Genomic DNA, 14,551 nt, shown 5'->3' on the forward strand with positions numbered 1-14,551 from the left:
GCAATCCGCCTGAATTTGAAATCCCTTTCTCCGTCTGCGCTTCTAGAAAGTCCGCACGACCAATGAACTACCCACACTTTCTGTTTCGTCTCTCTACCAATTTGTGGCTGAGCCTATAAGATCCCCGTGAATCAAATCTATTCAACTTATGGATTTCAAATTTTTCTCTCATGATCTTTAATGCTTTTTCTTTCTAGTTTTCATCAACGGTTGATCATCATCAATCGGCTTCAATTTGCTTAGAAATGATAGTTGCTAAGGATTCTTACCGAGGAGAAGATGCTTCCATCAATGAAGATCATCCATATCCGCATGATGAAGAAGCCGAAGAAACGCTCTCTTTATGCGACCTTCCAATTTTCAGCGATGAATCAAATTGCGACAAGCAGGATCGGAGCGCTTCGTTTGACAACGAAGATACATTCTTCGAGTTTTTCAGCGATAATTTCTCTGTTTCTGATTCGACTTATTCAGGATCCGGTGACATAATTTTCTGCGGGAAATTTATACCTGAAAAACAGCCGAGCGAATCACAAAACACAGAGAGAATTGCATCGGAGAAATTTTCCGAAAAGAATTGCCAATTTCGTACGAAATCACACTCGTTCGACGCTAAAAAATTGTCTGCAATTGACGCAAAAGGTTGTGAAATCGCTTATGCTAGAACGACGAGACGAGTTAAAAGCTTCGATCCGATTTCCATTTCACTGCCGAAGAATACTGAGTGCATCAAGCGGAAGAGAACCAGGAAAATGGAGAAATACGACTTACCGGCGGAGAGAGCGATGATAATGGAATCGTGGCCGAAGAAATCGCGCTGGTTCTTGTTTCTGTTTGGTAGCATGAGGCTTCCAAAGGAGATGGAACTGAGTGAGATAAGGACAAGGCAGCAGCGGAGCAGACGCCCGGCGATGTTCTGGCCGTCGGAGGAGAGGACAGTGGCCAGAGGAAGCAGTGGAAAGAAGACGACGGCTCATGTACTATGGAAGGTTCTTAGGACATTGGTAATGGGCTGTAGTAGCAGCAGCGATCAAAACGTCGTCGTAAAAGGTTCCTTAAGGCCCATTCCAGTCGCGTGACATTAGAAAGTGGAAAGCCGGTTTTGGAGATGCTTTTTACATGAGGATCGTCCTAAATTATATTTACCTTTTTTTTTTTTTTCATTCATTTCTTTTTTGTGTAACAAAATCAATTAATATTCAATAACTAAAATAAAATGTGATTAAGAAAAAAAAATATATTAATTTCTATATTTTAAAAGAATTCTTATATGATGAAGATTGCAATAATAACTCTTATGAGCTAAGAAAATATTTAAGCCATAATTATGATTATAATATTGAAAAAAAAAACTTATCAAATTTTTTTTACCCAAAGCAATATTTATTATTATTTTTACCCATATTGGTTTGATCATTTATTCAAAAAGTAAAATATTAATTTATTAAGCATTTATTCATTTATTTTAAATTTATTTATAAATACTGTTGGAGAATATATAATTAAAAAATGAATAATATATATATGATCCCCTTAAATCCTCCAAAATTCTGTCTTCATGCAAACATAAAATACAATTTATTGACGAACAGTATGGTTCTGTTCACAAATAGGTTGCAATATTTTAAAAAAAATAGTATAAAATTATTTTTAAAATTTGTATAATAAAAAACCAAGAAATATATGTTCATTTAAAATAATTCTACGAACCAAACAATAAACATGAAGCAATGTCTTTAGAATAATTCGACCTAGAAAATAATAAAGCAGAAAATTTCAATGAGAAATATGCAGCTAAGCGGTTTAGGATTTAGGGTTTAGGGTTCAAGGTTCTAAAGTTCCGGTCAAATCATCCAACGGGAAGGCACAAATTAAGTTGTGCCATCTTACTAAAAGTTAGCTAGGTTATGGCTCCTCTTCTTTTAATAAATTTAGTCCCTTAAAAATTTAGACGTTCTAAGATTTTGAGTTTATAAAATGTAACATTAATTTTTAAAACGTCAGACAATATAGACACAAAATTAAAAGTTCAGAGGCTACACGGAGAAATACATACATCCATTTAGAGTACTGAAGAACAAGCAAGATTGATATAAAAGATATGAAGGATGACTTGTAAACAAAATTGATATTACCCCAAAGACGATGAATTTCAATGCCCTAACTAATCTAAAAGTACAATTCTAATATCTAACTTGTTGGCTCCTGATTAATGTGATATAGATCGATTACTGAAATTACCAGGGCTAAAAAATCTCACAATATTTGGAGAAAGATGACTGATAAAAACCTGTTACCTCGGATTAGAAAATGAACACGACCACCAACGAGTCCTCAAGTTTTCCTCTTTTTCACTCGTTTCTTCTCGGGCTGTACTTTGCCATTAGTAGCTGATTCAATTTGGTTGTTGTTTTCAAGCTGTTGTCTTTTCTTTTTGTTCTTGTTGGCTCCAGGTAACTACAAAATCGGCTTTGGTAAGCAAGATCATAACTAAGAAAACATACTAATGTGAGGAAAATCTATTAACATTAGCAGTTGTTGCAACAAATTCAATGTTTTAAGCATGAGAGGCGAAGTGGTACCTTTTTATCCAGAGACATATGCCTGGATGCAGCTTTGTCCAATACGCTTTTGTAATATTGTGTAAACGGAGCGTTGCTGTTGCATTTCTCTAGCTGCAATCGTCACATAATGCAAATGATACGTGTCGGTTGCTAGGAGTGAGAAACCGAAACAATTAAACGGTAAGAAGAAAAGGGAAGGAAACCTGAAGAAATGATTCAACAGCTTGCTGATCTTTGGGTGAAAATGAGACTTCATTTCTCTTTTTTTGCACGAAGACGATATTCTGCTCAACCTGAATGGCAAACAAAAGGTCTAAGAATATGTAGAGCATGAATAGATAGAACGTAGGATCGACACGATTCAAACACAAAATACATTCTTTACCTGATCAATAAAACGCTTTACCAATCGCTTGAGGTTCTCGGTTGTAGTTGTCGCATGAAACTTCTTGAGTTGAGTAAGTGGAATAGTAGCCAGTTCAGGGAAAGATATACTGTAGCTCCATTGAGCAAAGTGAGCTGAAAGAAGCTCAATGGAAGATAAAACACATTCCTCCATAAAGTTCCGCGACTTCAACCAATTTTTTGGCAGCTGCATTAATAACGTAGAAGAGAGAAATTGAAATTCACGCATTTAGCAAAACGATGGTTTTCTTTCTTGATTACGTGAACAATGTGTGAGATCCCACGTCGGTTGGGGAGGAGAACGAAACATTTTTTATAAGGGTGTGGAAACCTCTCCCTAGCAGATGCGTTTTAAAAACTTTGAAGGGAGACCCGAAAGAGAAAGCCCAAAGAGGACAATATCTGCTAGCGGTAAGCTTGGGCTGTTACAAATGGTATCAAAGCCAGACACCAGATGATGTGCCCGCGAGGAGGCTGAGCCCCAAAGGGGGTGGACATGAGGCGGTGTTCCAACAAGGACGTTGGGCCCCGAAGGAAGGTGGATTGTGAGATCCCACATCAGTTGGGGAGGAGAATGAAGTATTCTTTACAAGGGTGTGGAAATCTCTCCCTAGGAGACGCATTTTAAAAACCTTGAAGGGAAGCCCGAAAGAGAAAGCCCAAAAAGGACAATATCTGTTAGCAGTGGGCTTGGGCTGTTACATAATGCATCATTGCAGAATCACGAAATACATGAACATTCATATGTATGTATAAAGCATAAAGGTATAACCTGTAGGGCAGACAAGTGGTTGAAGTGAGCTCCTGGATTCTTGCTCTCTTTGCCGGGTATATGTTCCAAAATATCCAACACTGTTGATGCAACAGGAATAAAAATCCCACTAGAGCTGGAAAGATGATTCAACCACTGAATGCATTTAACTCTTAAAGGTAGATATCTAGGACCAGGAAACAACACGGCCACTCCATTTATAATCTGAATAATATTATAGAGCAGTGTTTGGAAATCATAATCCTGGAAATTTGCAGCAATGAACTTGACCCAGAGATCAATGCAATTGATATATTGCCAACTGCACATCATCTTGACAGCTTCCTGCAAAGAGAAGTACAGCCATGGAGAAAGTATTGTAAATGAAAATAGGCTTCCAGTAAGCTTGAACAAACAATAATACATTAAAAGTTCTTGATTCAAGGAAGCAAGATAAGGCACCCTGACAGCTTACTTTCTTCTTTGTTCGTAAACCCTGATGCAGTATCTTTGTAAGTTGCTGGATTGAAGCCTTGGCTCTAGTAGTAGTTCTATGGACATCAAGAGAGCATAACTCAACAAAGGAGTCTCTCAGAAATTGCATATGTTTATGCAGAATCGGCTCTGCAAATTTGCTGTTAGCAATGAAAGCCTTGTACATTTTAATCCAGCAGGAGTCGAAGCCATTAGAACCAAGCATAGAACTCAAGTCTCGTATTATGAGAAATGAGAGGGACGAGAGCGTTCCTTCACCAGTCGCCCACAAATGTACTGCAATCTGCATCAGTGGATTCTTATATTTTAGTGGCGAGTCCTTTTACATTAGCGGTACGAGACAAATGAGTATATAGGATTAACAGGCTACTGGTAGCAATGAATGAAGAACAATACACAGGACCAAAATATGGTCATCTCCATCTATGGTCAGGAAATATGAGAAAATTTTAAAATTTCTTGGTGTGAGCTCAAATTTGAATGAAATTAAATGGAAACGAAACCTGAGAAAGGTAGATATGTCCATACTAGCTTCAAATGCATCAACAAAAAAAACAAGGTAAGAAAATCAATGTAAAACGTATACATGCCTTGATGAGCCGCCGCTGTAGAGAAGGGAAAGCTGCAAAAAATATTGTGGATGCTCTTATTCGAGCCAAGGCGAACCTCAATATCTCAGTTTCTGAAGCGTCATTCAAGAGAAATAAGCAACTCCTTAAATATGACTTGATTAAAGGCTTGACCGCTTTCCATTTTTGGGTGTTTTTCATTTCTAAAATTGTCTCCTTCTTCACTCTGGAGTTCGTGAGTCCTAGATGCTCCCTAAATAAATTGTCAGCCTCACCGAGTGTGAAGATTAATATCTTGGAGAAAGTTTCACTGTTTCCAATTTTATAACATCTGACAGCATCTACATTGCTTGCTGCTTCAGATCCATAGTGACACGCAGCTCGATACCCGTTTATTAGACTGGTAAGAAGAGACAAATCATGCTTGTTCTTAACTTGATCACACAAGGAATCGACAACAGAGCTACTCAGCAAAAAGCCTTTATTAGAACTATTGCTCTGTTCTTCTCGATTTAGACCATCATCATTGATGGTTTCCTCATCAGAACTCTGTCCAAGGAAAACATTGAGAGAAGAGGAAAACAATCAGATGGAAAAAGATTAAAAAAAAAAGACATCAAAACATAATTGGCTAACAGTACTCGTTTCAACACGATTAAATTTTATAGAGTACTAAATTAATAGATAAGGAACAAAGGAAAAGGGAGGAATTTAATAAACCTTAAACAAATCATTCAATAAACCTTAAACAAATCATTCATAAACAAAATTCAAGTAACATAGCACTCTACATAATACTTACAGCGTCTTCGTCTCTGAAAGGCGTAACTGCCTTATTATTGGTTTCCAGAAACTTCAAGAATCCTGGATCCTGAAAATCTTCCAAGTAAAGCAATAAATTAAAATACCCAGTAATAGAGTGAAAATTAAACAATCGTTATAAGATGAAAAGAGAAGGAAAAAAAAACGCCACCGGCGACTCTAGCTTCAAATGATTAAACAGTGTTGGTGAAAGCATTGAAAATTTACATAAACCCTCTGGAGATCATTAAAATCAATCATAAATCTTAGTCCAAATTGTGATAATTGATTAATTCATTCCAAAAAAGCATAAACCCTTGTACTTAATGATGATGCCAAGCACCCAGTATCGGAAATCAGCCGCTGGCTACAGATATTTAAAATCCAGAAATAATGCAGAGCATTAGACACAATGCAATGCTATGAATAAGTAAAAGAAATCTTTTGCACATCCTAAATTCATGTATACCTAGGATTCATTTGGCATGCATTTTACTTGCCCTGGCATTTCTTATCAAGTGGAGACGGAGATTAAATAAAGTACAGCATTACCTTTTCTTTCAACCTATTCAATTCCTTTGTTTTCTTTGTGAGTTCTGAAAGAATTTCTTTGTTCTGATCCGATAAATGGTTGGGACTAACCATGTCTGCAAAATAACACCAACAATTGACGACAGGATCAAAGGAAGTATCAGGATAAAGTACTAGAAATTATTCACCATAGATAGCATGGAGGTAGACTCACCAGTGCCGCCTTCTGAATTATTGTCAATTCCATTTTCAGCAGTGTTAAACGAGCTTAATTCCTAATTGACAAATAACGTTAGAAATGCAATGACCCAATCAAATAATCATAAATCATATCGGCAAAACTCGGTAAAAACCTCTGAGATGTATCCATCGCTGTCAGAATCATTTTCAAGCATATCATATTCATCTTCACTGAAAATAGCATCCAAAGAAACATTGTCGTTTGCATCAGATTCACCATTCCTGCAAATAGAATCGTGAAATTTAAATGAATTAAATGGATAATGTAGCATGTTAAAAATTGAAACCGCTCAAGAGAGATTAAACAAATTCGATATATATCCATATGTGTACTTTTTTGTGGCCAAGTAAATCACATAAAAAATATTATTCAGAGAGATGATTATCAGAATGAAGTTGACGACACAGACTAAACACAAATTGAGTGAGATTTATATAAACACGAAGCTCGAAAAGAATGAACAAAATGTTTAAGCATTACATTTGACTGTGGAGCTTCGATGCATCGTCCTTTTGATTTTCAACACCGTCCTTGATCTGTTCTACGAAATTTGAAGAAAAACCAAATAAATAACATAAAAAATAGCTGGAAACAAAATCGTTAAGCAGCTCAAGTCTGCAAACAAAAACAAGTATACAGAGAAAAGAATGAACAGGAAAAAAAACGTGTCGAATAATAAAATATCTTTCAGAAATTAAGATTAGAACATGAATCTTACTTGACGGAGCTTTCTTTTTGAACATAGACTTCAGTTTCCGCTTCCTTTTGAGCACAGTCTGAAGATTTTTCTTCGCGAACTTCCTTGCTTTCTTCCCGAGCTTCCCCATTTCGTTGCTGTAGTACGAAGAATCAACACCAGAATTCAACTCCTCTTGTCGGAACTCCTGTAAGCACGTTGGTGGCTGGGAGGGGAAATTTCAGAGGAAGAGGAGGCAAAACTCGTTAGCCCGGCGACTGTCGAGGGAAGGGGAAGGGTTAATGTGCTTTCGGCTAGTATGAAAATGAAAACTGGGCTTTTCTACTGAACTTGGCCCATAACTTCGGCCCGTACGTCATTCGAAAGCCCAATATGGATTCAGCCCATCATAGTGGACACGGCCCACGAGATGTTCATTAGAGTTGAAGGGAAATTATCATGAAAATAAGGATGTGAAATAACACCCAAAATGTATTTTAAAAAACCCAAAATTATATTTAATGTGAAATATAATAAATATCTAATTTTTATTTCGTATTTAACGTAAAAATTGTTAAGTATAATACAGACTTATTAAATATAAAATTTAAAATTCAAAACTTAATTATATAATATTTAAAATTAGAGGATAATATATTTTTTCTCATATTCCTAAAATAACTCGTTTGTAAATGATATAAATAAGTGTTCAAGCCGATCGTTAGCAAATATTGTCTATTTTGAACTATTACGTTAGTCGTCAGCCTCACAGTTTTAAAACACATATGGTATACGTATGTTTCACACCTTTCTAATAAATTTAAACACATGCCTAAATACGGAAGTTAGGGTTAACTACAAAATAATAAGCCAAAAGAGCATAAGGTTCGAGGCGTTGAAGTGGCAAAAACAAACGTATATCTCATTAATTGAACCAATTTAAGCATTTAATTTCATTAAAATTGAGTTACTTTCATTAATTTGTGTGCATTTTGTTTTAATTATACCCCACGTCAAGAACTGGCCTCGACTCACATTCAATTGAAAGTAGAATGGTAAGAAACTGAAGTGGGTTAAACATTTCGTCGTAACAAACACTCACCGTTAGAGTAAAACATAAACACGTTTAGATATTATTGCCCTCGTGTTATTCAAGCACAACATCACACCAGATGAATCATGTCACCGCCATCGTTCATCAAAGATCTACGTACTCATTGTTGTTAAAAAATCTAAACACTTAAATATGGCCTTATGAATAATACGAGAAAGATTGACACGTGAAAGAATAGCTTCGACTTCGATTGGTTCTGCTATCGTCAAAATTGAAATATACACTTAAAAAGCATATACTAAATATTATTATTGAAATATACACTTAAAAAAGCATATGCTAAATGTTATTTTATTTCATTCCTCAAGCAATACCATCTATGTTTTAAAAAATAACATTTTTTATTTTAAAAAAATATTTAAAATTATCAATTTATTTTTATATTTTATTTTATAATCTACACTAACTTAATAATTAGAAAAGGATGTTTAAAATCGATATTGTCAAAGATTCTGCGAAAAGAATAAGAAAAAGAAAACATTATTTTAAAATATAGAAAATAAAATAAATCAAAAGATAGGAGGAAAAAAAAAACTATATTAAGAACGTACGTGGCGCTATCAGGATGGGCCACGTGGCTAGGTTACAAAAGCTGGGCTTAGCCCAGCACGAAGTTCTAACATTAAAGCAATAAAACTTTTTGGTCGTTTCAGAAACCGATAACAAAAGGGCACGTGGCAAGTCATAATTGGTCATACTTAGTGTACACGTTACGACGACATCATGTGATTTCCCTCTTAATTTTTAACGGACTCCCCACTTTTTCCCCTAAAAGTTTCACCGGTCGACGGCGGAGCCAGCGGCGGCGATAGCAACTTGGGTGTTGATTTGTCCTGTTGTTCAGCTTGCCTTGCCGCTGATGCTATTAAAATAATAACAATAATAATAAGAGTCACACAGAGCCTGAGCCCACTCGGTTTACTCCTGAAATTCTCTTCTCCCAACGCCCTACACACTCCCCCCAATTCTTTTCGTTAATTCCGTTTTTGCCCCTTCTCTAACCTCGAGATCTGGCCCTTTCTCTCTCTAATGGAGGTTGCTGCGTTCTTTCCCTATCAATTTCTTTAGGATCTAAGAGAGAGAAAGCTGCTGAGATTCAGAAAAGCTATGGCGCTTTTGTGCTGAGGTATTCTAATGGTTTTTGCCTCTAAATCTCTTATTTCTAATGAAATCGTTTCATGGGTTTTGTTTTTCCCCTCAAGAACTTTCAGTTTTCGACAATTTTCTGGGATTTTTCTATGAACAATGTTATGGGGTTTCTCCATTTTGGATCTGTGTTCTAAGACTTTAGTAGATTTTGATCTGTTTGAGTTCTTGTATGTTTGACTGATCTGTTTTTGACGATGGAATAGGAAATGGGGAAGAAAGGGGGATGGTTTTCTGCTGTGAAGAAGGCATTTGCTACTGAATCTAAGGAAAAGAAAGAGCAGGTTCTTATGGGTTGGGATTCTAATTTCTATGGATTGTTGTTTTCTCTGTGTTTTTGGTTGTTTAAGATCATGAACTGAGAGTTTGTTCTTGATTTTTCATGGCTAGAAAACCAACAAATCCAAGAAGAGATGGTTTGGGAAGCCAAAGAAATTGGAGACAGCTCCATTGGATGTGTCTGTTCTTCCTATTGAAGAGGTGAAGCTAGTTGATGCAGAGAATGAACAGAGCAAACATGCTTATTCTGTTGCCATTGCCACTGCAGTTGCCGCCGAGGCCGCCGTCGCAGCTGCTCAGGCTGCGGCGGAGGTCGTTCGGCTCACTACCATTACTAGGTACTCCGGGAAATCAAAGGAAGAAATAGCAGCCATCAAGATCCAGACTACATTCCGTGGCTATATGGTGAGTGATCTCTTTCACTTATTAGCAATAATTGATGACACTCATGGAAAGCCATAGCTACCGTTAGTTGGATCTTGCAAAGTTAGAGGTCTATTCAAGGATGAATAACGGTTAGATATAACTTAGAATCTATGATTGTCACTCGTATATCACAAGACGACTGACCTTAGAACAGATCCGATCCGTTCGGATAAGGTCATCGGTTAGAACTCGAGAGAAACAAGTCAAACTTCCAGCTTGCCATGACTTGGCATCAAATATGTGCAAATCATATACACCTAACTTCAATGCAGGCTTTAATGTGTCATTTAATGGCCTGCAGAGGGCTCAAAAACAGTGATTTGAAGGGCTTTTCTATAATGGGTTTGGGACATTAAATATGGTTTTAGTAATGGGAATTTCGTTTGGGTCAGGCAAGGAGGGCGCTGCGGGCATTAAGAGGGTTGGTGAGGCTGAAGTCATTGATCCAAGGCCAGTCTGTTAAGAGACAAGCAACCACCACATTAAGATGCATGCAGACGCTTGCTCGTGTGCAGTCACAGGTGCGTGGAAGAAGAATTAGAATGTCAGAGGAGAATCAGGCTCTCCAGAGGCAGCTCCAACAAAAACATGAAAGAGAGCTTCACAGATTAACTGCTTCTGTAAGTTTTTCTGGAAACTCCTCGTGTCAGATTGGTTGTCCTATGAGTATTACTTAGCTACATGGTTCAATCACATGTGTTGGTAGCTAGAAAAAGTAGCTGCACCCGAGGTAGCTAGCTGTCGAGTATTACTCTTAGTCGTCCTAAGTGAACCTCTTTTTTAGTTTCTCTTTCACAATCTTTGTAACGGTCCAACTTATTGCTAGCAGATATTGTCTTCTTTGGGTTTTTTCTTTTGGACTTTCTCTCATGGTTTTTGAAACGCGTCTGCTAAGAAGAGGTTTCCACATCCTTGTAAGGAATGTTTCGTTCTTCCCTTCAACGTTCTTGCTGGCACACTGCCTGGTGACGGGCTAAGCCCACCACTAACAGATATTGTCCTCTTTGGGATTTACCTTTCGAGCTTCCCCTCACGGTTTTTAAACACGTCGACTAAGGAGAGGTTGAGAGGTTTCCACACCCTTAAAAGAAAGAGGGCTTTTCCTTTCGAGTTTTACCTTTTGAGCTTCCCCTCACGGTTTTTAAACGTGTCAACTAAGGAGAGGTTCAGAGGTTTCCACACCCTTAAAAGAAATTTTTCGTTCCCCTCTCCAACCAATTTGGGATCTCACAATCCCTAGAGAGAGATTTCTACACCCTCATAAGGATTGCTTCGTTTCCCTTTCCAACTAATGTAGCATCTCACAATCCACCCCTTGGGGTCCCAACATTCTCGCTAGCACACCGCCCGATAACTAGCTCTAATACCCTTTGTAAAAGTCCAAATCCACCGCGAGTAGATATTGTCTGCTTTGAACTATTACATATAACCGTCAGCCTTACGGTTTTAAAACGCGTCTATTAGAGAGAGGTTTCCACACCCTGATAAGGAAAGCTTCGTTTCCTCTCTCCGATCGAGATCTCACAATCTTAAATGAATATATTGCATGCATTCTTAATCCTGGATCTGTATGGATGAGAATTTAAATTTTGATGCTAAATTAGGCAAACAATGAATGGAATGACAGTACCAAATCAAAGCAGCAAATTGAAGCCAGACAAGTTTACAGGCAAGGAGCAGCAACAAGAAGAGAAAGGGCATTGGCGTATGCTTACTCTCATCAGGTTCAATTCGTTTCCATTTCTTCCTGATTTGATTATCATCTCCCTCCTCAGATCATTGATTTTCATCCTCATCGCCGTTTCCCCAACAGAATTCAGGCAAGAATTCTTCCAAATCTGCAAACCCTACATTCATGGATCCGAACAATCCCCATTGGGGCTGGAGTTGGTTGGAACGATGGATGGCCGCTCGTCCATGGGAGGCTAAGAGCACCGCCGATTGTCACGATCGCGGCTCTGTCAAGAGCGCGATCAGCCATGCAACCTCGATCGGAGACATTTCCAAATCGTACTCCCGTCGCGATCTCAATCTCGACATCAAGCCATTTCCAAGGACTCCGACGAGCCAGAAAACAAGCCGAGCTCCAAGTCGCCAATCGCCGGCAACTCCTACGAAGGCGCATTCGTCGCTATCTGCAGGGAGAAAATTGAAGCCGGATAGTCCAAGAGGATTCGGCTGGAGTGGAGACGCCGATTCCCGAAGCGCATTGAGCGTCAAATCGGAGCGGTACCGGCGACACAGCATCGCCGGATCATCAGTGAGGGACGATGAAAGCTTCACGAGTTCGCCATCAGTTCCAAGCTACATGGCGTCCACAGAAGCAGCCAGGGCAAGGTCCCGGTTGTCGAGTCCAATGGGAACGGAGAATACGGCAGCGACTCCAGATAAGGCACCAGCAAGTGGCGGCTTAAAGAAACGGCTCTCGTTCCCCGCCTCGCCGGCGATCTCGAGGAGGCACTCTGGTCCGCCGAAAGTAGACACTAACCCGATCAAGAATGTTGCAGAGAGAGATTTCACCGGCGAGAGCCGATAGTTGAAAATGAATTCGGTAGTGATTTTAATCATTTCTTAATTGAAGAGGTATATAGTTTGTCATGTTATTTACTTTCTAGAGTTTGTGTGATCGCATCTAAAATAGAAGGATTTATTATTTCTTGTTCTTCATGTTGTTGATTTCTCATTACAAATTCTAATCAAACTTTGATTTAATTCTTTCTTTTATTTCAAAATCACTAGTTTATTGGTTAATTTTCGATTGATTACTACTTTAATCCAACACATTAATTTAATTGATACTTTGTTTATTTTATTGTAATATATAAATACTAATTAAATATCTCAATATAAATTGTTTAAATTTTAACTGTCTGTAATAAGTATTAATTATTTTAATATTTAAGTAAAAAATTGATAATTTTAATGTTACAACAATTAAGTATGAGATCTTGTGGGCCCTGCGAATTACAACTGTAAAATTAATTATTTATTGTGTCAAAACAATTTATTAATGATCCAATCATAAACAAAGCCTATTAGAAGCAATCGGCTCCAACAGTCATTCCCACCCATGAAAATTAAAGACATCCTCTAACAGGTAAGAATTCATAACGTACTCAGAATTAAGATCAAGTCGAATATGATCATCATGTGAAATATTAATCTTTTATATTAACGAAATTATAAAGAAAGATTAGATATTCTTCGTTCAGTCTTATACAAACTCATTATATAAGATACACCCACTCACATGTCTCCACATAAACAGTTTGGATCAAATCATTTATAACGATTATAAAATGAGTCGTATCAATAGTGTTATCCGGATTAGACACCCAACCTTATCCATATATTATAGATCTTTTAGGTTATTACTTGAACACTTGAATATGATCCCCTTTATTTATTTATTTATTTATTTATTTATTTATTTATTTTAAATTAGGTTTTTTCCCCTAATTTTCATATTATTTTTAACTAAATATTTATTTATTTTAATTCAAAATTAAAAGATATTTAAAAAATAAAAATATTGATTTATACCCTTAATTTAAAAAAGAAATCAAATGAGATCCAAATTAATCATTTATTCTTTACTATAAAAAAAATATTAAATATTATTTGATGTAATCACATATACTTTTGTTATTTTCAATTTTGGAAGTCATAAATTTTTAAAGTAAATATGCTAATAATTTAATTAGATACAAAAAAAAAAAATGTAGAACTTGTATAACATGAATTCAAGAGAGAATTTGGAGATTGATAACTATTTTATTTTTTAATTTTCTACTTTTTTTTATAAGTTTATTTATAATAATTTTTACTTGTTTCCATGAAAATATTTGAAATGCTAACGAATTTTCAAAAAAAAAAAAAACGGCTTGAATTTTTAAAATACTTAGGGATAATAAACAAAGAAATTAATAATTATCGGACCACTTAATAATTTGCCATATTTTTTAATTTGATAAAATGATTTTTTTTCCCTTTAAACTCATTATAAAACTGAAATTTAATTATTATTATTATTATTTTGTAGTAGATATGTAAGAGAAAAATTGTTGAGGGTACCGAGAGTGAGTCTCATAATGGATTTATAAGTAAATGAATAGATTTCCATTGATACGAGACCTTCTAGAAAGTCTAAAACAAAGTCGCAGTGGATATTATTTTAATTTGATGAGGTGGCAAAAATTAGGTATGGAACGAAATTGGAGGAGGAATTATTTTAATCATTGTATATTCCACGTATTTGCAAATTAATTGAAGGAATATTATTAGTCAATAAATTATTTTTGTCGTATTATAGACCCTCCAATTGTTTTGGTCTAGACAAACTTGATCGACACGAATAAAGGCTAAAAGCGATCAAATCAACGTTGAAATTTGGAGTCAACGTTGAAATTTGGAGTGTAGAGAAAATGTGAGTCATGACAGTCTCTTAGCTCCCTTTCTTCCTTTCACATTTTTAGATCTTTAAAATTGTGTTCTTTCCCTTCTAATTTTCTTTTTTCAATTAATTAAATGTGAAGTCGGGAATTTAAACGTTC

General features: G+C 36.4%; 3 protein-coding genes across 4 annotated transcripts; 2 read left to right on the forward strand and 1 right to left on the reverse strand.

Moving 5' to 3' along the window:
* Window positions 1-244: 244 nt before the first annotated feature.
* LOC147789763 (uncharacterized) lies at window positions 245-1,215 on the forward strand. The gene has a single exon (XM_087117100.1). It carries the CDS (start codon window positions 246-248, stop codon window positions 1,077-1,079), a length of 834 nt encoding a protein of 277 aa, XP_086973226.1. The 5' UTR covers window position 245; the 3' UTR covers window positions 1,080-1,215.
* An 894-nt stretch (window positions 1,216-2,109) lies between these two features.
* RBL (Noc2p family) lies at window positions 2,110-7,332 on the reverse strand. Of its 2 annotated transcripts, none has more exons than XM_023695449.2 (13): window positions 7,076-7,332; window positions 6,838-6,898; window positions 6,470-6,578; window positions 6,331-6,391; window positions 6,138-6,232; window positions 5,587-5,655; window positions 4,806-5,333; window positions 4,196-4,498; window positions 3,742-4,065; window positions 2,950-3,156; window positions 2,768-2,857; window positions 2,583-2,675; window positions 2,110-2,457 (listed from the first exon to the last, which is right to left on the reverse strand). In XM_023695449.2, the coding sequence occupies exons 1-13, from the start codon at window positions 7,182-7,184 to the stop codon at window positions 2,335-2,337; spliced, it is 2,172 nt and encodes a 723-aa protein (XP_023551217.2). In that variant the 5' UTR covers window positions 7,185-7,332; the 3' UTR covers window positions 2,110-2,334. The 2 variants fall into 2 exon arrangements, with proteins under 2 accessions (XP_023551217.2, XP_023551218.2); XM_023695450.2 differs by having other exon boundaries at window positions 6,838-6,893; window positions 7,076-7,154.
* Window positions 7,333-8,957: 1,625 nt separating this feature from the next.
* Window positions 8,958-12,710, forward strand: LOC111809290 (protein IQ-DOMAIN 3). Its single transcript, XM_023695734.2, has 6 exons — window positions 8,958-9,273; window positions 9,500-9,577; window positions 9,684-9,977; window positions 10,391-10,618; window positions 11,603-11,722; window positions 11,812-12,710. The coding sequence occupies exons 2-6, from the start codon at window positions 9,503-9,505 to the stop codon at window positions 12,532-12,534; spliced, it is 1,440 nt and encodes a 479-aa protein (XP_023551502.2). The 5' UTR covers window positions 8,958-9,273; window positions 9,500-9,502; the 3' UTR covers window positions 12,535-12,710.
* The last annotated feature ends 1,841 nt before the right edge of the window (window positions 12,711-14,551 follow it).

The sequence above is a fragment of the Cucurbita pepo genome, chromosome 13 (genome assembly GCF_057944985.1).
Source record: "Cucurbita pepo subsp. pepo isolate OVF chromosome 13, ASM5794498v1, whole genome shotgun sequence".
In the NCBI taxonomy this organism is placed as follows: domain Eukaryota; kingdom Viridiplantae; phylum Streptophyta; class Magnoliopsida; order Cucurbitales; family Cucurbitaceae; genus Cucurbita; species Cucurbita pepo.